General features: G+C 42.6%; 1 protein-coding gene across 14 annotated transcripts in view; it reads right to left on the reverse strand.

Moving 5' to 3' along the window:
- The window catches only part of THRB (thyroid hormone receptor beta), a 382,671-nt gene that overhangs the window by 60,532 nt on the left and 299,247 nt on the right, over positions 1–22,892 (reverse strand). For 11 of the 14 annotated variants that reach the window (XM_031677738.2, XM_072949695.1, XM_072949660.1 and 8 more), the window contains one exon: positions 14,639–14,899. The exons of the other annotated variants lie outside the window; for them this stretch is intronic. In XM_031677738.2, coding sequence (XP_031533598.1) covers positions 14,639–14,899 — 261 coding nt within the window. The remainder of the gene's footprint in view (positions 1–14,638; positions 14,900–22,892) is intronic. 14 annotated transcript variants of the gene reach the window in all.

Here is a 22,892-nt window from a genome sequence, read left to right on the forward strand (position 1 = left end):
GCAACTAATTATGTGTTTTAACACACATTCTAAGATCACTGGGATGATTTATCTGTTTTTCCAAAGATGTGCCTAATTTAATGCTACTTCATATGTGTATTTTGATCTAAATGTTTGTTTCTCTACCTCGAGGAGAAAACAATGCTCTTCAACATTTTACTTTTTTTAAAAAGGATATCGTATATGCTTGGCATGTATATCACATGGTCACTCATTTTATGTATTCTTTAATTTCTAATTGCTTCTAATTTAATCACCCACACCAAGTAGATCCATTTCCTACTAATTTAATGTGTTAAGATGATTATTTCACTGTAATTCACACTGATGGACTTGATTTGAAAAGTTGAGTGCTTATTTGAGTAGAATGATTTCGACATTTAACAGCTATAGTACACTTTCTTTATTCTAGAATAACATATCAGAGATTAATTTTATGACAGATTTCCCTGAATAACAGGAAGAATGAATGAGTGATTGAGTCATCTGCATTTACTTTGCTTTTTCACCTTTAAGAACAACTAATGCAATATCTAGACCCTGCCATGTTTTCAAAAGATGTATTCTTTGTTCATTAAAGGCTCCAGTTCCCCACTTACACTTGAAAGTATCATGAAGAATAATTAGAGGTAAAAAGTTCAGATGAAGTTCTCATCCATGCTACAGCATGGATGAACTTCAAAAGCAGTATGTTAAGTGAAAGACATCAGTCTTATCGTATGATTCCACTTTTGTGTAGGGTCCACGAAAAATAATCTGTATGGACAGAAAGCAGGTGAGTGGGCGCCCAGGGCTGGGTACAGGAATGAAGGGTAACTGCAAGTCAGCTTCTGGTTTCTCTGGAGGAGATGGAAATATTCTAAAATAAGATTGTGGTCATGGTTGCCCAACTCGGTAACTATACTAACAATTACAGAACTGTACACTTAAAACAGAGGAATTTCATGATGCGTAAAATACATCTCAACCAAGCTTTACCAAAATAGTTGTGAGATTACAAATAGCTCGAGGTAATTAAAACTGCTTGTCAAGCTAAGGAAAATTAGGAAGTTCACACATTTATACACCAATACTACGTATGTTAGTTTTCTAGGTCTCACGGAGGATATACCATAGGAGGAAGACATGACTTTCCCCTGAAATTTGCAACCAAACTAAGAAAGCATATCAACAAACAGAAGCCAGTATCTGACACCCTAGTACCCCCAGTGTTAAGTGAACGTGGAGGAAAATGGAGTTATTATTTGTGAAACAATGTGAGTTAGATTCCTTTTTTAAAGCTTAAATCATTATTTCTTGGCTTTTAAAAAAAAATTGGGGGGCTAATTAGGTTTATTTATTTGTTTATTTTTAATGGAGGTACTGGGGATTGAACCCAAGACCTCATGCCTGCTAGACACGCATTCTACCACTGAGCTCTACCTTTCCCAGATTCTTCTTTATTCTTCTCTAAGACAAATGTCAGCCAACAGAATTTTCACCATTGCTTGGCCATCCACAGAGTTGCTCCTCATCTCAAGTCTAAGTTCACAGCTCTTCCAGCATTTCCATTTGGAAACCCCATGCAGGAGGCAGGGTGTCTCCCCCAGCTTCCTTCTCTCAGCATCCAGCACAGCCCTGGGCAGGTGGGACACACTAAAAACATTTCTTTTGTTTTTTGTTTTTCTTTTTAACATTTTTATTGATTTATAATCATTTTACAATGTTGTGTCAAATTCTAGTGTAGAGCACAATTTTTCCGTTATACATGAACACATATATATTCATTGTCACATTGTTTTCTCTGTGAGCTACCACAAGATCTTGTATATATTTCCCTGTGCCATACAGTATAATCTTATTTTATCTATTCTACATTTTGAAATCCCAGTCTGTCCCTTCCCACCCCCCGCCCCCTTGGCAACCACAAGTTTGTTTTCTATGTCTATGAGTCTGTTTCTGTTTTGTATTTATGTTTTGTTTTGTTTTTTTAGATTCCACATATGAGTGATCTCATATGGTATTTTTCTTTCTCTTTCTGGCTTACTTCACTTAGAATGACATTCTCCAGGAACATCCATTAAAAACATTTCTGATATAAATCACAATGAACTCACAGTCCCAGGGAATCCAACAGTCATGTTCAGAAGCCACGGGAAGACAGGGCAGAGCACAGTAAGTCCTTTAGTAAAACTTCGTGACAGTGTGAAGAGAGAAATTCATCCTGACGGGGAATGGAGAATCACGGCAGAAGTGAGATTTGAACTGGGCCTTGAAGCAGGAGGGGAATAAACGGGGACTTGTAAATGTTTTCAAAAATGGATCTACTTCATGCTGGTACCCTGAGACCCTTGAGATCTAGGACTGGCGAGGGGAAATTCTTCACTCTATTTCAGATGTCAAAAACAGTCTAGAAAGACGCACAGCAGATATCAAGATTCACCTGAAATCCACCACAACCTTAGTTGTTTTGTAATTTACTAGATCGTGGAAAGAAATGAACGTCCAGGTCACAAGCGACTATTTTCTCTCCTTAGGAAAGTCCTCAGATGGCGGGGAATCTGCTTTCTGTCCTGCTACAAAGAAACGTGGCCTCCAGGTAAGCAACACCCTGTCACTCACACCTTCCTTAAAAATGTCACAGGTAACAGAGAGACAAGTAACTTTCATTCTTGAGACACGCACCCTTCCAGCACTGAATGGGTGCCTCAGAGAGACGTGGGTGGTTCGGAAGATCGGAAACTATTTCTGAATCACACACTTAAATTCAGATTTTTATAGGAACAAACATCATGCAAGACAACATTTTTGTTGTTGTTGTTCTTGTATTTTTGCCCAACAGGCATGATCTGATTCTAACCATGAGGAAGCATCCGTCAGACCCAAACTGCGGGGCATTCTGCAAAATAATCAGCCTGCACTCTTCACAGATGTCAAGTGCTGTGAAAGTGAAGGACAAAGAGAGCTTGTGAGCTGGTCCAGAGTAAACAGACACAGAGACGAAATGGAAGGTCCTGGCCCAGAAAACAAAACCGGTATCGGGAGCAGCGGGCAGTGGCCTAGCCCAGCCTTGCTTGCGGAATATGAAGTCGAGAGCCAGAGACGCGTCCTCTCTCTAGCCCTGGTCTCAGCCTTGACCTGCCCTCCGGGGGTGGTGGGGAGAGGGGTGGGGAGGGACAATTTGTGAAAATTAAATAAAGCTGGTAAATTAGATAGTGGTACGCATCCATGTTAAGTTTCCTGACTTTGATGGTTGTACGATGGTTTTCTAAGAGAACTTCTTTGCTTTTAGGAGACACATTGATGTATTTAAAGGGGCATGATGTCTGTAACTTACTCTCAAATGGTTCTGAAAGATAATATGTATATATGCAAACAAACACGTAGTCTTCACACAACCAGAATGATAAAGCCAACGCGGCAACATGTTAACACTTGGTGACTCCAGCTGAAGGGCATATGGGAGTTCTCTGCACCATTTCCACTTTTTGGTAAAGCTGAGATTGCTTTAAAATCAAATAAAAAGGAATTTGTAGGTTTGCATCAACAGATCTTCCCAGAAAACACACAGCTCACTCAAACTTGAAGACATGATAGTCCCTTGCCACCAATTTTTTTCCAGTTCAACTCTTAAAAACAGAAACCAACTCAAAAAGTAAGCAGATTTGGTGGTGATCATTTTGAAATATCTAGAAACACTGAATCGCTGAGTTGTGCACCAGGAACCAGCATAGTGTTGCAGGTAAATTATACTTCCCAAACAAATAAACTCATAGAGAAAGAGATCAGGTTTGTGGTTACCAGAGGCAGGGGTGGGCTGCGGTGTGGGGAGGGGGAATTGGATAAAGGTGGTCAAAATGTGCACACTTCCAGCTATAAGATACGTAAGTACTAAGGATGTAACATACAACATGATACGTATAGTTAACACTGCTGTAGGTCATATATGAAAGCTGTTTAGAATCATTACGCTGTACACCTTAAACTCATACAGTGCTGTATGTCAATCATACCTCAATATAACTGAAAGGAAAAAAAATTAAAGGAAGCCAATTTGCAGGCAAATAAGCAGCAAAGTTAAACAGCCCGCGATTCATCTAAGTAAGAAGGGTATGTCAGATTGATGAGTGTTACCTTCTTACTCTTAGTGATTACCACTATTCTTAATATTCTTAATTCTTGAAGGCTTATATTCTTAATACTACGAAATATTGTAAAAAAAAATCGTAAGAATGAGCATTCACTTCCTTTGTTTGAGGAGGAAGAAAGACTCAAACATAGAATGATCACTGTAAAGTTAAGAATGAGCATATGTGCAACCAGAAAGAGAGAACAGGAAAGCACTACCCCCACGTCCGGCCCTAAATGTTAAATGAGATGGACCCACCGCAGACACTTGTCTCCTTGGAAACCCGGTCAATTGAAACTTCTGCCAAAATTAACATGCATTTTTTTCCCCCTTAAAGTCAGGAGCTTCTTTTACTTACAGTTTTGACCTTTAGTTTTATATCTTAGGCTTATTATAAGACGTTCTTTCCAGAGCTAGGCAAACAAGGGACCAAATAAGTATCTTTTCATTAGTTCTGAGGCTTGGCTTACAGTAGTATGACCTTTGTAGCGGCACATTCTGGGACACACGTTCTGGGGATGGGTAAAACCTGCCACTGCCTGAATATTGCCAGCTAGACTAATAAACCATCAACCCACACAATATTCCAACTCATGCTGAGTGACTTCACATTATAGCTAATTGAGTTGAATAGTCATATTTGCAATACAGTTCTATATTTTAAGAGGCAGTAAAGTTTAATAAAGGCAAGTCTTTTATGTAAACCAATACTGACAAATGCCGTGGGGATAGTGGTTCACCAGAGATAACAGTTGTTTCAGATCAGTGCTCTGGACCATGGAGGACTTCCTACTCTTTTCCAAAGTCTGGCTGGTTCTGGATTTCTGGTATCTTTGCAGGTCAAGTCAAGGAGGCTGAACTGGTCCAGAACCGAGGTTAATCTCTAAAGACAGCTCATCATTAGCAGCCGGCACAGAAGAGACTATCCATCCCTGAGTCAATATAGGTGACAAGTGCAGGTGAAGTGGTCCCCGGGAGACCTGCTGCTCCATCTGCAATGCCACTGCCAGACGTGTGCCTGGCGTGGGGCCTCTGCGTCTCTGGGGTTTTCAAAACCCAAAGCCTCTGCCCTGCGGAGGTAAGGACAGAAGGTGGTACCCATCACCAACACCTTCGGGGGAATACGTTTATTATGGCACGTGAGGACATTTTCAGAAGCTGACGGGGGACGAAGCCTAGACTTTCTGAGAACTGAGAACAGCCTGGAGACTCTGTTCCTGGGGGAGCTGGTCCAGACACTGAAGGAGGCAGCGTAAGGCGACTGATTTCCCAATTTATCCTGGAGCTGGTGCTCTGTTTTTCTGATGATCATAGGTTTTTGGGGCCAGTACTGATTCAGTGTATTTTCCCCACAGGGGGAAATACGGGTATCATATTGAAGAGCTACTTTAAAGTGGTGCCTTGGTGGATGTTCTTGGCTTCTTTGTGGCCACCTAATCTCTGATTACGGTATTTGTTGGAGAGAGTTAGTGATTTGTCCCAGGTTAAACAGCGGGAAAGTTTCAGAGGCAGAAGCCAATCATAGACTTCTGTTCTAAACATTCCCTAGGTGTCCACTATGTGCTGGGCACCATCCGTAAGACTTGACACAGCAGGCCAGCTGTGTAACATCAGGATTCTTGGAATGTCTTTTTTTTTCAGCTTTATTGGGGTATACCTGACAAACAAAATTGCAAGATATTTATTTAAAGCATACATCGTGATGCTTTGATATATTTATACATAGTGAAATGTAGTTAATTAGCACATCCATCACTATATATATATACACATACGTATTTTTTTGTGTGTGTGAGAACATTTAAGTTTTACTCTCTCAGCAAATTTACATCATACAAAACAGTGTTATCTGTCTTGGAATATCTTGATAGACAACCATCAATATGCCATTCAAGCATTTGTCTAAATTTGAGTGGAACTTTGTATTTTTATCCTGTGTTCCAGGTCAGCTCCTGGCAAGCAGTGAGGTAGGTGATGTTAGTTTTCAAGGCACCGTGTCTGAGGGGAACGTCATGCCTATTGCTCAGTGCACAACCCGACAACCTGCACAGTGCTATGTGGGAGTCTTGCTCTTTATTTTCTCTCTCGCTCCTCCATTTCCCTGTGATGCTTACCTCTTTCCTGGCCTCCTTCCATTTCCACTTCTTCCATAGCCTTTATTGGATCTTGCCAAAGAGGAAAGGAATCTGACCCAGTTCTCCACTTGCAGATGCTAGTGACTTGGTCAGAGACCCAGCCAGGAGGTTTGCATTTTGAAAGACCACAGAGAAAGGGCCATGATGGAACTGCAGGCATTCAGGGCAGCCCGTGGGAGAAGGGAAGGACTCTGAATTCCATTGGTCCCCTATGCTGTCTCTGTAAGGCTGACTCTCCCAGTAATAGGTGTTCAACTTCAACGCAAGGTCAATAAGTTAACTAACTCATGTTGTACCTGATTCTGGATGAAAACTGCCTATTGGGAGCATCATGGGATTTGGCTACCAGGTCTGCTCCCACTGCATCCATTATATTCCCGGCTATGGAAACTGCAGTCCTGCCAGTATCGACTTAGTGATTATTCTGACATGGGTGTTCTGCAGCTCTAGTACCTTATCTGCTCCAGGTTTCCAAGCTTCATTATGAGAAAATAACTTATTTATTGAGCACTCACTGTGTCCCGTGAAATCATCTAAGGGCTTATTTCTTTCTACAATTCTGTGAGAGAGGGTCCCCCGTTTTGTAGACGAGGAAACAGGCTCGGGCAGGGTAAGTGACTTGCTCAAGGTCAATGGCTAGTAAGTGGCAGCACCAGAATTTGACCTGAGGCTGAAAACTAGGTATGTGCTAAGACCCACCTCTCCCGTCTCAGCAGGTCCCACTGCCCTGCACCTTGCTCTCAGTGTAGACCAGTGTCTCCTCCGTGGTTTGAGATTTCTTCCTTAGGGTGCCTGGAATTCTCTTGCCCTTTTGTGTTATAATAATATAATGGTAATATCTGGAGAAGATTCTAATTTGAAAAGACACATGCACCCCAGTGTTCATAGCAGCACTATTTACAATAGCCAAGACATGGAAGCAACCTAAATGTCCATCGACAGATGACTAGATAAAGAAGTTGTGGTATATTTATACAATGGAATGCTACTCAGCCATAAAAAATGAAATAATGCCATTTGCAGCAATATGGATGGACCTAGAGATTATCATAGAGTGAAATAAGTCAGAAAAAGATAGATATCATATAATATAACACTTATATGTGGAATAAAAAATGATACAGATTCTTTTTATAAACCAAAAACAGACTAATGGACATGGAAAACAAACTACAGTCACCAAAGGGGAAAAGGTGGGGGAGGGGTGAGTTAAAGGTTGGAGATTAACAGACACACATTACCGTACATAAGAAGATAAACAACAAGGATTTACTGTATAGCACGGGGAACTATATTCAATTACTTTCTTTTCTAATGGAGATTTCATTTCATTTTATTTATTTGTTTATTTATTTTTTGTGGAGGAGGTAGTTATGTTTACTTATTTATTATTTTCTTTTATTTAACGGAGGTACTGGCAATTGAACCCAGGACCTCATGCACGCTAAGCATGTGCTTTACCACTGAGCTATACCCTCCCCTCCATGTCTTGGAATAACTTATAACGGAAGAGAATCTGAAAAGAAAAAAATTATGTATATATATAACTGAATCGCTTTGCAGTATACCTGAAACCAACATTGTAAATCAACTACATTTCAATGAAAAAATAATAATTTAATAGTAAAGAGCTCTGATGCTAGAGCCAGGCTGCCTGGTGCAAATGACATTTCAGCTCCTTCGTACTTTTCTTAGTTTCTTATTTAATTTCTTAAACCTTTTTTTCAAAGGTTTCATAATAGCTTGGTTGTTGCTGCGGATTCTCCTTCTGGTGGCTCACGCCTCTCCCGCAGCTGTGTGCGTGATGGTTTGCTCTGCTTCCCTCCGTGAATGTTTATACCGTTTGTCAACCGGTTTCAAGGCGCAAAAGGGTGACAAAAACTGGAGGAAGGGGACACCAGGCTAACAGACTATTCACATTTGAGGAACAGGTATCATTTAGTCTCTAAGTGGCAGGCACTATGCTTTACATACATTATCTTTCATCTTTACAACAAATCTGAAACCTGGGTATTATTACCTCATTTAACATTGAGTGGACTCAGGGTCAAAGAAGTTAAAAAAAAATTGCCCTGTGTGGGTAAATTAAAGAGTAAAAAGCCAACCTAAGCTTGTCTGACTGTAAAGCATAAGATCTTAACATAAAAAAAAGACACAAGTTATTCACTAATACATTCTTACTGTAAAAAATATCTGCCACTGTGTATCAAGTTAATATTACCATCCTTCTTCATTTCACTCTTTCCTTTTTAAGGTATCTACTGTCACAAGGGTGATGTGTATCCAGGAAACTTTTTCTATGTGTGCACATGCAACTATAGACTTTTAAAACTATATCTGGGATCATACTAAATGAATGGTTGCTTTTCCATTACATTTTGCTAAAACCGCCCTTTTTGAAAAATGTGTTTTCTAGTAGCTGCTTTAAATAGACCATCATTTATTTGAGCATTCCAATCTTTCAGTAATATAAACAAAGGTGCAAAGAAAACTTTTGAACACAGATCTTTGCGCCCTTGTGTGAGTACTTCCACTGGACGGACTATTCTAAGAATGACAGCTGGTTCAAATCATGTCTGAATTTTACATTGTAATAGATGCTGCAGAATTGACCTTGCAAAGCTCGTGGTCCCCTCACCATGCCGTGATGCATCTCAGTGAAAACTGAAATTGGGTGGAATAGAGCCCTAAATTCTGAGATTAGCCTTCCTTGGACATTGCTGTTCTCAGCTTCCCCTCCCCTTCCCTCTAGCTGATGGCTTTTTTGTTTTTTTTTTTCTTTTCTGGCCCTTCTATTTCTACCTGCCCTGGGCTTCTTATGCGCGCACCTCCCTGCCTTTGAAGGATCAAGTCTCAGTGCTCTCTAGCATATCCCAGAAGCTGGTGGAGAGCACTTACTCTCCTGTTGACGCTAAGGCTGCTCCCCAGTGCCTTGAGGTAGACGAATCACACCTGCCGCTCTCAGCGGGGACCGCCCTCCCTGATGGGTGGGGAGCAAGGGACAGAGAGGAGAGTGGAAATGGATGGAGCAGATGGTCTACTAGTGGAGGGCTCAAGCTTTTTAATCCTCCACCTTCTAAAGTACTCATTTACCTGAAGATGTCCTTGTATTTTTCTCAAGGACAAAGATAGCAATCCCTTGCTGAAAATGTGACTGTCTAACTTGAAAGATTATAATGCACACAGACTTGACTTTGCATCTCTCATTTTGAGAACCCTTTGTTATTTGGGTAAATGAGAATTTACATCATTTAAAATGGTCATTGGTGATTTGATTCATTTTTTTTCTTCCTCATGAAGACCATGAGTTAATAGTCTGCGCCTTTGCTCACATAAGCTATTGTTTTAAAAATTACTTTAACTGATCTAAATCTTGGGGATAGTTTTAATAAACTATAGTATATCTATAAGCAAGAATAATCTACAGCCAATAGAAGTTCGGATTCAGAGGAATATTTAACAACAAGGGAACAGGATCATGATGTATGTTTAAGCATTAACAGCTGGTTAAAAATGGTATGCCTAGGGTGATTCCAAGTTTGTAAAAAACAGGTATGCATAGAAAAAAAGACTGAAATCTAACAAAGATTTTTATACCGCTTGTCTTTGGAGGATGGAATTATCGATGAATTTTAAAAGTTTTCTTTTTTTAAGCGTTTGGGAAATTTTCACTTTTTGTACATGGGAAGCTTTTATAGTGAGAAAAGTAACTTTTTAGTAAGATGATTTTGACTATCTTTTCTTGCCTTCCTGGGCATCTGAGATGAAATTCTCCTGGTTTTAACCACAGAGCAGACCCACGGAGAAAGTTCAGTGCAATCACCAGATTGATCTTTTTTGTGATGCAACCACAGAGGTGGGTCATTCCCTGCCTTGTTTCTCCCACCAGGTTCCAGTGTTTCAGGAAGGTCCCTGGTTGACCTCAAGGGCAATCATGCAGGTGTGGAGGTCTGACTGCCTGGGTTCAGCAGGGCTGGCAAGGTCCAGCTAGCTACAAGGGCACATGCATCTGTCTCGGACCCATTCTTGTGGGACTGGTGGGACCTGCGGTTCCCGGAGAGAAGCCCAAAAGTGCACAAGAGGGTTCAGTGGAGAAGCTTTGTAAGAACTTGGATGAGGAACAGGGATCCAGCCAAACAGAGTGGGACTCTCAGAAGAGCTCAGGTCCCAAAGGGATGTGTCACTAGGCTAAGTGATTAAGCAGAATACTCATTTGGCAATTAAAATAAGCCAGGCCTAAAGGAAGGGCTAATCAGGAATAGGGAGACACAGGAGGCTCCCCAGGCGCACTCAAGGAAGGGAAGAAAAAGGGCACATCCCTCTGTGTCCACTAGGTGGCAGCCCCCTTCCTTTACCAGTACTAAGACTTGTGCGTATTCTCGGGCACTTTCTGATACTCAAGAATCACTCAGATTCCTGGGCCCCTTCCCAGAGCTTACAATTCTGTAGTCTGGGCTGGGGCCCGAGATTCTGCATTTCTAAGAAGGTCCAGGTGCTGCTAGTGCCCCTGGCTGGTTAACTTTGAGCATCATCTCAGACTCTGGGAAGAGGGGAGGTGGGCAGGAGTACGGGGTGGTCCTCAGGGATGAGCAGTCAGTTCAAGTTGTGACAAAAACTCAAGGGAGGGGTGGCGTTGTGGTAGGAAGGTGGCTTGGGAAAGGGAGTGGGGTCACTTGCTTCCGGATGGAAATAGCCTCCGGTCCTAGAGCAGATTTGAATTGTGGGATCTGCAGCAGAATGTCAGGGCTCCAGGGCTCTCCATTCATTGAAATGGGTTACCGGTTAATTTCCTTAGAATGACTGGAGCACAGAGGAGCACACGTATATGCAGACTAAAATGACCGCAGTATTCAGATCAAAACGTAAAACAAGACATTAGGTACACACCAAAAATCAGGCTAAAGAAAAACATTAAGAATGCTGTAAAGCATAAATCAGCAAATCTCAGACAACTTGAAGTGAAAGACCATTTAAAAAATATCCAGTCCATCATGGCCCAATACGCGAGATCTGCTAAACAAGACTTTTGCATAGCTCTGGCCCTGCGTGGCTGACCAGGCGGGTTTGACAGTACCCAGCTGGACCCTACCCTGTTTAGTGAGATGAAACCACGGATCATGCATTTGAATGCCAATGGCAGTGCTACTTGCCTATGACACTTCTAAAGCTTCCTCTGTTTCTCTACCTGCATCAACAGAGAGAGAGAGAGAGGCAGAAAGTAATAGTTTCCATAAGAGCCCCCAACCATGCTTGGAGGTGCCCTGGGAGATGGGCTTCTGCACAACTTCAGGGAGTCTATTTGTTCTTTGAGCTCCCGCACCACATTCTTTTTTTTTCAGTTGAAGCATAGTTGACTTACAATGTTGTGTTAGTTTCAGATGTACAGCATAGTGAGTCAGTTAAACATATATATGTATATTCTTTTTCAGATTCTTCTCCATTATAGGTTATTATGAGCTATTGAATACAGTTCCCTGTGCTCTTCAGCAGGAACTTGTTTATCTATTCTGTATATAGGAATTTGTATTTGCGAATCCCAAACTCCTAATTTATCCCTGACCCCCTGCACTTTTTGTATCCTTTAAGGGTCATTTTAAGGGTCCAATTATATTTTTTTGGGGGGTCCTTGAAATGGGGCTACTTGGAGATATTTTTGGTTCTGCTGCTATTTCTTCCAGGACATGAAGGACGATGTCCTGCACAGAGTAGGCACTTAATACACACTGATGGGATGTGTGCCTGGAAGTGTAGCCCAGCAATAAGAAAGCAGATGTGCTTGGGGGGCTGGAGAGAGGGCCAGGAAATAAATGCCCAGCAAAACAGAGCTCTGCTCACAGAGACTGTATGGAGGTAGCGGGAAAGCAGAGTAGATGGAGGGGGGCCAACACCAAAAAGAAAAGAGCAATCAGTCAAGTTGTTTCCCCCGCCTCACTGCTCCCTCACCAAAGGCAGGTGTCCATTGGGAATGAGTGAAATGCAATTAATGAGGTTTTTGCCATGACAGCTTAGGTTCCGAGCATCTTCATGCTGAACTGAGGCACCTGCCTCACCTTCCTGCCAACATGAACCCTGGTTGCTCTGGAAATTACCTCAGTTGTTTTACTTTTTTTTTTAATTATTACTTTTTTAATGGAGGTACTGGGGGTTGAACCCAGGACCTTGTGCATGCTAAGCACGTGCTCTGCTACTGAGCTATTTCCCTCCCTCTGTTTTCCTTTTAAAATTAGAATCTTGAGGAAGGACTTTCAGCAAAAGAGAGCTAAATGATTGCAAAGTGGATTATCAAGCCTAACCTGTCCAAAACATCACGTCTCACCCCACACTCAACTGTCCTGGTTTCCTTCACCATCCTTTACCAGGTGCACAGCGCAGCCAAGGGAATATTTGTGATTTAATGATGCATGGCTAATAATAATGATCACAGTAAGAAGAAAGCTGCTGTTTAGACAGCATCACGTGAGAAGTAGCATGCCAAGTGCTTAAATAAATACATTACCTTATTCAGTTCTATCCGTAATGCCATATGTTTGCTCAAGGACAGAAAGACTTGGGTTCTAGCCCAAATATGTCAGACTCAAAAATCTGTGGTCTTCCCCACTGGATCAAACTCAGGGTCTTGAATCCAAATAGCAACTCTTTCTTTTTGCTTTCGAAGTGAATCAACAAACTGGAAAGTGTAGAGTGTCGAGAACTCTAGATACCCCAGGCCAGGGAGGGTATAGCTCAAGTGGTAGAGAGCATGCTTAGCATGCATGAGGTCCTGGGTTCAATCCCCAGTACCTCCTTTAAGAATAAAGAAAAAAATAAACCTAATTACCTACCCCTGGCAACCCCCCCCACAAAAAAAAACCCCAAGGCCAAGATCTCTCACAAAAGACGGAGACATAGATGGGCCCTAGGAATGAATGAATGAATACCAATTGTGAATAAATCAGATTTAGCTTGTGAGGTCCTTAGATCATGAGGACACTGCAGTTTCCTGTAAACCCAAGACATTTCACTATAAACCAAGGAGTGACATGGTTCTGATGCCAGCTCATAAAATCTAAAGATACAACCTGGTTACAAATTCTAAGACTCATTCTCAATTGTATTTGAAGTAAATGTGCACACACACACACACACACACCCCTGTACTATATTCTGACTCCTTTGAAAAAAACTTGTTTTACTCTTTTTCTAAATATCCTTTTCAATTTTTCAAATCTTTTATATAATAAAGATGAGGGACAGTTCCAACACAAACCCTCCCGAAGAGAACAGTTTTGACTGTGTTCAAATCAGAGCTCATACCGCTATTTTATTATTATTTTTAGATAATCCTATCTTCATCGGAAACAATCTGCACGTGCAACTTCCCAGGTCAACTGCTGGTTCCAAGGAGCCTTTGAAGTGTCTTCGGGAAAGCTCAAGGACCAGCAGTTTTTTGAGATGGATAAATTCAGTCATGTGTTTATGTTCAAGTTAGAACAGTTTGCAAAAGTCCTTCATGGGCCCTATATAGAAGTCCTTACAAACTTTCATGAACGCATCTTGGTATGTGATTGCCAGTTTTTATACACACCATTTAAACCTTTATCATGAGTCAAAGTCCTTAAAGAAAATGGACAAAGACCTTCCTTTCAAAAATGCCAAATTGAAGAATGGGGAGTTACATGAACTTGGACTTTTAAAGACACAAATTGATTTAAGAAGCAAAGATTTTGGGGAGCCCTAAGACAATAAAGCGATCAGCACCAAGACATCTGTCAGGGCGGAGGGGACCTGAGGTAAAGACCAGTTAAATCTAATGCAATCAGGAACTTAGGCCAGTTGAACATTTTGTCATGAGGTGACAACCCCCTAACACCATAATCTCGCCTTTCAGGATGATGACACAGGACTTAATGAGTAAAAGAAAACAACTTCAGATCTCTCTTTTGAACATGAATTGTCTACTTAGGTTAAAGGTGGACTGTGAGATCCCATTAGCTACAGGCACAATTGGGAAAAGTAATGGCCACAGACACACACACACACACACACGCACACACACACACGCACATACACGCGTGCGCTGCAAAACAAGTAGTTATGCAATGATAGCAATGTCTGTTTCTACTCAGATTCGAAAACAGAATTAAAGCCAAAACTAACAACCTTCCTGCTAATTAGAGAAATAAAAATGTCTCCCCAAGCGCCCCAACATAATATGAAACTGAAATGAATTGCTTTCCTTTGGAACCCACTTATTTATTCATGTTTAAAAGAAGATTCGGGGATAAAGAAACTTGGAAAGAGAGCAGCTGGGGAGCCCACAGACACTGTGCATGGAGTCCAGGAGTCGAGCGCACACACAACAAGAGCTCGTTTCCTTGCTGCAACCCTGGATACCGTCTAACAAAAATCTGGTTACCTTTACACTTCTTCTCTTCTGTCTGGAAGGTCTGGGCACCTGGGACACTCGGATCGCTCACATCGTCCTGGTCCAGATGGAAGATGGAGCTGGTCCAGGGAGCCTGGATGAGATGCGGCGACGACTGTTCATTCTTCAGCGAGCTGCGCCTCTCCGGGGGGCTCTTCCTGCGCAGGCAGCCTTCGGACATGCCCACCAGCTTCCAGTCCTGCTCGCGGTCCGGACAACGCTTCGGCTTGTCCCAGGCTGGAAGGCCATTTTCTGGAGGGTTGAAACACAGGAGATGACGAGCTGTTGGCATGGCCAAGACTGGGTTGAGTTGGAGAGCTTTGGAAGGCAAGTTGTTTCCCGATTCTTTCGGGCTGACCGGGTTCACATGGCCCTCCTCTTGATGGCGGTGGTAAGATGCGGGGGGTACCAGCCTCGGGCATGTGGCCACTGCAGCTGGATTGCCTGCCGGAGTAATCAACACCTCCCCCCTGGCTTTTAGTGCCTAGAAAGACATCAGCGTCCCCATGGGAAGGCTGCCTTCTTGCCCGTCCCACTCCAACAGCAATGACCCTGGAGCAAGTTGACACCCATTTATGTGACTGCTTAGATGACCATTTGAGGTCTCGAGGGTCAGGGCTGGCCGTGGACACTTTTCAGAGCCTCAGGACATAAAACGTGCAGGGTTCGGCCTGGTTTGACTTGGGTTTTATCACAGGCTGACCTGAGGGGCACCCTGTTCCTTAAGTGGGACATGCCACGTGGCCGTGCAAGACTGACAAGTCCATTCTCCTTGCTACCCTCCACTCCCCAGAGCCTACAACAGTGGGAAGAGAAGCTGTGTGGGTGGTTTCAGTGTCGTCCCAAACAGGCGGTGCGATGAGCTCAAGACAGCAGATAGTGCTTCAGTGTGGGGCGATTTACAACCCTAATCAGAGAATGAAAGACCCCAAATCTCTTTGGTTGAAGTAAAGGCAGTCAATGGCTTATGTATATAGTATTGTTTTCTCTATTCAGTTTATAGGGGCTTGAAGGTCTGCTCTCTAGAAAATGAGGAAAAAACCAGAATAATATAATGAATATAACTTTCTCATGCTAACCTTCCCTGGTGGCACATTATACCTCCTTGAATATCTTTACTGAACGTGGAAATAAAGTAGAGAGTGAAAACAAACAAGCTAATATATAGATTTGTAGATGCATTCACATTAAAACACAGAGGTCATCCGGCCATCCGTATTTCCAGAAATTCTTAGGCTAAGGTCTGTCAAAATGCAAAAGCAAAAGCAAAAGAAAAAAACTAATATAAATAGAGTTCTACTTTTAAAGTAATTATAAACAGTGATTGAAAGACAGCAATTTATAAGTGAATTTTCTTTTACGTTGAAATAGAGGACCATACGTATGTGCATCAGAGAGACAAGTCCATCCTGCTCTGTGCAGAGTAACTGGGAATTTAAAGCTGCTTTCCAACATTTAAAATGAATTTTGAATTATTTACTGCAAGGCTTAAACATGTTTCAGGTTTTCACAAGCACCCTCTGTAAAGCTTCTAGATGTCTCCAGGGATGTAGGGGAGGGTGGTTTCTCATCTGTCCTCAGCCCCTTTTGGAAGCTGCATTTATCCTTCCTGGTCTTTGGGCTGCTGGGTGGAAATCCTGGTACCCATACACTTGATTTCTAGCACCGGAGAAGACTGTGAGCGACTATGACAATAGAGGAATAGCTAACACATGATTTCTCCATCACAGTAGTGGAAATGCTGCAATTTGCAATATCCTAACTCGGCCAGTAAGCAATGATCCTCTTTAAAAAAAAATCTTACAATACTTTTGGAGGTAACGTTTGATCTTATTCAGAAAAGAGCCATGCAAATTCACCCTGTGTAAAGGGCCGTCCTAGGCATCGGGTGAGGTGAGTTACCCAGACCTGGGATCTTTCTCCTCAGTTTACATGCCGCTGTTTGATGCATGGCGAATCAGAAAGGTCTGGACCCAGTCGTGCCGGCTACTGGTGCAATTACAGACACTTAGTCTCACTTTCCATGAAAGGAAAACAACAGGTTAAGAGCTTGGGAGACTGGATTGCATTTTGGACTACACATATCTATGAAGAATCCTTGCAGGTATCTATTATCCAGGAGGGTTTGAGGTTTTCATGAGCTAAATATAAAGCCACTGAATGCAAAGGTCAATTCTGGGCCCAAAGAGATTTATTTTGTTTCTACAGACGTGAAAAGCCTTCTCGCCCATGCGTGCTTCTATGGTGTCTACTCTATTTTCAGGGACTCTAAACCTTTGGTACCTCGCCCCATGTAAAGCTCCATTTTAAGTCATGTTCAGGTTATCATAGTATTTTGTACAGCCTCCAGCATTTGTTTTTTCTGCAGAAATTCTTAATATTTGGTATTCATTCCCCTGCCTGAACAGAAATTAAGAAATACAGCCAAACTGGGTAGTCACGGCTTCCTAGTGAATGGAGCTGGGCAACATGCGTGGATGAGATACTGAGAGTGACTCCACCCAAGGCGACAGTCATCCCCAAAGCACAGCTGGTTAAAGCCCGCTCAGCCTGTCCCCTGCGCCAGCAAGAGCAGGGATTTCTTGTAAGCAAGGGAGGCTATGTGTAGGGTGAGGTAGCAGATAGGATCGCCCTCCGTTTTCCTGAGAAAAGAAGCTGTGGTGGTTTGGGGAACGGGCTCCATTCGTGGGAGGCATTTATGAGCTCAGAATTACTGTCTGTAATTACATTCATGATAATGACATTCAGTTGCTTAAGGGCAGGTTTATTGGTTGGGGCTCTGCTGGGAAATCTGGGGACTGAGAAGCCCTGGCTGGGTCATGGGAAAACTCAAGAGAGGTTTGTTTAAGGAGGATCCTCCTGGGATCAGAGGGCACATGTAATTCCTACGCCATTCCCAAGGAGGGATGAGAGGGGCTCCTTAAATTCTGCCTGGGAGGCTGTGAACTGTCACCTCCACTTTTGCTTGGCAGTGATGGTTTTCAGGGATTTTCTGCTATTTCTTTTTTTTTCTTTTCCTGCTTTTTCTATGTCTAATGTCCATATCCTTCCATTCCCCCAAACTCAAACCAATGAGATATTCTTTTTAGAGGGATTAAAAAATCTCAAAATATTAAATTTTCAAACGTTGGTGAGTATCAGAGTCACGTGAGACGGTATTAAAGGCAGAAAGACCAGGCTTCCTGAAGCCGGATGGGGCCAGGGCATTTGTATATTGAGCAAGTTCTCCAGGTGTTTCTGATACCCAGTGGAGTTTGAGATCCACCCGGTTAAGAAAATCTAAGGTTAGAAAACAAATTATTGACATGTTTCAGGTAAGAGTGCAATCTCCTTCTCAGACTCTGTTTTACCCAGCCTTGGACTAAATTTGCATTATAATTAAAACTTTCATCAATTGTTTTAGAATCTACTGCGTGAGGCATTAGAAGTCAGCTGTTAATTGGATTGTTATCTTGTTGATTGCAGGCATGGATGTAAGTAAGTATTCATTCAAAAAGCCTGTTGCTCTGAGGATTCTATGGGACACAAATGTGCACAGTAGTAGAAATACATTTTTATTTCTAAAGGAAGATTCTGGAGATGATCATATCTTCTGTCACATGAAGTATGGGTCTTTCAAGGATCTCAGCTAACATGTGGCTTTTAATATTTCATATTCTAGACATCAAGACGATTCATCAATTTAATTTGTCAGTTATGATGCAAACGAATAATTAAGTAGAATCAAAGGAAATGACGTGTGAACTGTTACTAAAATAACCAGACACACACTGGTCTGTGTGTCTCCAGGGAGTTTAGATTTGAATGACTGAGTCTGCGTTCAATGACCATAATTCTAGCAATTGACTGACCTAAATGGTTCTTTTGCAAAAAGAAACAAACATAAATCCCATGAACGTGACTACCTATATCTCATCTCTGGAAATTTCCTTAAAGATGATAAAAACCAAATCCATCCAGCAGAAAAGGGAGAATGATATGAACAGACTCAAATATTTCAGGACACAAAAGCAAGCTGATACCTTAGAAAAGTGGAAGGCAAAAGAAATAGGATTATAATAAAGTGTTCAGAAAGGGTGAGTGGAGCAGGCTGGGATGTCATGGCACCAACTATGAGTGTTTAGTTTGCATTAAAAGACCATCAAGATGAGGCACTGGGTCCCCACACCATATTTTGCATTTGGGGATGTATATATAATGTGCTTTGCAAACCCAGGGACTGGGTAGAATTATCACTATAGAGCATCGGCCTGCTAAGTAGGCTGTCTCTCATTTCCATTTAAATACTTGCTTCATCGAAATGTAGTTGATTTACAATGTTGTATTAGTTTCTGGAGTACAGCGCTGTGATTCAGTTATATGTATATGTATAAATAGATACATATTCCTTTTCATTACAGATTACCGTAAGCCACTGAATATAGTTCCCTGTGCTCTACAGTAGGACCCTGCTGTTTATGTATTTTGTATTTAGTTGTTTGTACTTGCTAATCCCAAACACCTAATTTATCCCTCCCCCACTGCTTTCCCCCTTGGTAACCATAAGTTTGTTTTCTATGTCTGTGAGTCTCTTTCTGTTTTGTAAATAAGTTTGTTTGAGTCATTTTTTAAAAAGATTCCAAATCATCTCTACCTTCAATTTAAAAAGAATGGGGAAAGTAAATAAATTAAGAAATAAATCCTTATAGCAAAACAAAAAACTGAAACAAACAGAAAAAACCACCTCCTGTCCCATAAGTTTCACCTTGTTGAATTCTCAGACTATGTACACATCAGCTGATTTACTCGTGGGGTCACGTAAAGCAGGAGACTAATATTTGCCTGAGCACCCACTGTGGGCCAGGTACAGAGCTGGACGCTCGGACTCATCTTCATAGCGTCCCTGGAAGTACACAGAGCTATGCTGCTTGAGGGACAAGGAAACTGGAAGTCAGAGAAGCACCTTCATCTGCTCTTTCATGCCTTTTGTATGGTTACCTGATACGTTCTCATTGTTTGCCTTAGTTGGATGAGTTGCCACAGATCTATTAATAGCTATCATTTGATTACTACCTTGAAAGCTCTTTATAAACGATGTTTATCATCTTGTTCAGTTTTTCCAATTGACTCATTTACGTTCACAGCTGGCCTCCCGGCTTTCACTCTCCACCACCTACAACCTCCTGTCCACTCAGCAGCCAGAGTGAGCCTTCAAAGATACACATCAGAGCCGATTTCTCTGCTGCTTAAAGTCTTCTGGTGACTTCCCGTCAATACTGGAATGAAGACCTCATTTACCAGCCTACCCGGCTGAGCCCTCCCGGGGCTCTGCCCCACTCTCTGTCCTCTGGCCAGTGGGCTTCTGACCTGGGAAGCACTTTCCCACCCAGCATCTTGGCAGAAGCTCTCCCCTGTGCCTCAAGTCCCCTTTCCCGATCCTTATGTAACCACTTCCTATCATACCATGAAAACTGCTAGGATCCAGCTCCCTCTTTCTTTTATATGAAGGTTAGATTTACCCTTTTGAAGAACCTATCAGGGTTGCATTTCTCCATGAAGATAACCAAAAATGAAAAGCCTGATGGGTTGGACCTGTGTACGCCTTGGTGGAGGGAGGAGGCAGGGAGGCTGGAAGATCAGTGTCCCAGCTCTTCTATACAGTGGCTGGAAGGTCTCATCTCGGGAAGATCACTTCCTGTCTCCAGGCCTCAGTTTTTCCATCTGTAAACGGGCAATGTAATATTGCCCATGGGATTTTTCTAAGGCTCAAATGAAATAATGCATGGGAACGTATTTAGTGATTAAGTTCGATTCAGGGTACCTAGTGCTGTAACTACCTAATCAATGTCATGTGTATGACCACATGGGTCTCTTTCTAGCCAAAGGGGAAAATACTATTAATAAAACAGTACGTTACTTTTACTAATAAAAAATTCCATATTCAATGGATATATCGACACTACTACCGCCGTCAAACACCACTGCCACCTCCACTCCCATCACCACCTGGTCCTAAACAGAACATTGTGTAGGCGAGGTTGTTTTTGGTGACCTCCCACTTCCTTTTGACCCCCTTTTTTCTTCCTTCTCCCTCTTCCCAGGTATTTGCTATTTTCATGCTGTCCTCTGGGTGCTCAGTCCCCACTGTGGGCGGATCACTTATTCACAGATCTCTTAGTAGCCTTGGGCAAGTCACTTCACTTCTCTGTACTTCAGTTTCCTCCTCTGTAAAATGGGAACATTCTCCTCTAGTAATGATTAAATAAGGTAATACACAAAAAGCTCTCTAAACAGTGTATGGCACATTGTAAACACTCAGTAAGGGTTAGCTCTTTCCTCATGCCCTGAAATGATCTCTGCCTTTGCCCCATCGTCCAAACTCAGGTTCTCTAAACATGATTTCCAAAGAACATCTCCAAAAGAAAGAAGTTTGACGGATGACTTCCCATTACCACGTTAATGGCTGGGAATCTGAGACGAGTCACCCCTCTCAACAGATTGTGATTTTTTAAAGAGGTTGCTTGAAAAGCGTAGGGCTGTGGCCCAGGAATGAATGTCTACAACTGGATTCCTAACTGCTGTGCAAGGCAGGTGGGAGAGACACTTTGGTGAAGCCCATGTTCAGAACAGGATTAAGGCATTTCCGTTATGGCTGGCCTGACCGTCTTCACACCTGGCTTGCTTAGCTTGGTGGGTCAAACAGCACAATAGTGAAGACACAGGTTTGATCCCTACTCAACCTTCAAGACCTACCTCACTGTCTAAGCTCTCTTGAACCAATCCATCCACCCCCGATCTTTTATAACTCTTCCCCTGTCTCTCCCACCCTCCACGTGTGACTTTTTACCTTGTGATATAATCATTTACATACATGTATAAATTTTTTCGTTAACACTTTAATGCCTAGCACCATGTCCTATTTAATATTTATTGTCCCCTAATAATCCGGTAATTACAAAGAGGAAACTGTCTCCTAGGCACAGACTCTATGCTTATTTTCTTACCCAAACGCTACTGGTGGCTTCCTTACTATTAAAACCAATTCAGTGCAGATTTTCTACTACCAATAGTATTATCGGCCCCAAAGTGCTGGTGAAAATGAAAACTGTTCTGCTTTTTAGGGGCAGGGTAGGAGAGTGGCTAAGACTCGGGGCTCTGCTAGTCAAGGTTCAAATTGTAGCTCTTCCACTTTGCTGTATGACTTTGGGGAAGTTGGATCTCTCTGCGGCACACCTGTACTGTCGGCTCTATCTCTTCTGTAAGGGAGGACTTACTGTGGCCTCCTAGTGTGTCAGTGGTACCCACACCTCTTTTTCCATTACTGGACTCTAATTGGCTTATCCATCTCTGAAATCCCGTAGTGCTAAGCACAGTGCCTTAACATGACAGGACCTCAATATGTATTATTTAGAAATAATTGAACATAATCTAGACAGGACAAAATACCCCTGAGGCTGAGCAGAGCACACACAGACTCTGATCTACCCAGGAATTTCTACCCACAGAGCATCCATGGGAGACAAGTTAGCTGACTGCTCAGCGCTCTGCAGCAAAGGCAGTTCCACCAGAGACAAAGGCTGCAGCCCAGGCTGAGGTGTGCCCTGCACACAGAGAAGACAGAAAGGGCAGCTGCGTGACTTCGTTCCTCCCGGTCCCAAGCTGGGTAATCTCACTGTTTTTATTTTGGCGTTTGTATCCTGTGAACACTCTGCTGAAGCCACAGGTGACAGATGTGGTGTGGTCCCCAGACCACGTGTGTGACATTGCTCCATAGAGATGCCACCATGTGGCTCTGTGTCTCAGGGCCACCTTCTCAGGACCTCTGACCTGGACCAGCTCCACTAGTCTAGGTGCATCTGGAAGTGGGTGGGCCGGCCACCAGGGGACAGGCTGCGGGCTTGACTCCCTGTGCCTTCGGATCTGCCTAGGGTGGCATCACCTGGCCTGGGAATCTTCCAGAGGGGCCTGAGGGTGCGGGGTCTGGGCCGCCATCTACTTCCATTTACAAAGGTCTCGCGGGTGGCGCTTCCCCACTGGAAGCCATGAGACTTGTAAACTTAGAATATGTGGGCAAGAAAGGGAGATTTCTTTGAAAGAGAGGAAAGTCAAATAGTTGACTATTTTTAAAGGATATTCACTAGCACTGCCTTTGAGATTTGTGAGGGAAGGGTTACACAAATTTGCCGAGTCTCATGGTAACTACCCAACAGGGTCGGTGTAAGTATGACATGAGCCCAACATACGGACAAGGTCTAGCACTGAGCAG

This window comes from Vicugna pacos, chromosome 1 (genome assembly GCF_048564905.1).
Source record: "Vicugna pacos chromosome 1, VicPac4, whole genome shotgun sequence".
NCBI classification, from domain to species: Eukaryota; Metazoa; Chordata; class Mammalia; order Artiodactyla; family Camelidae; genus Vicugna; species Vicugna pacos.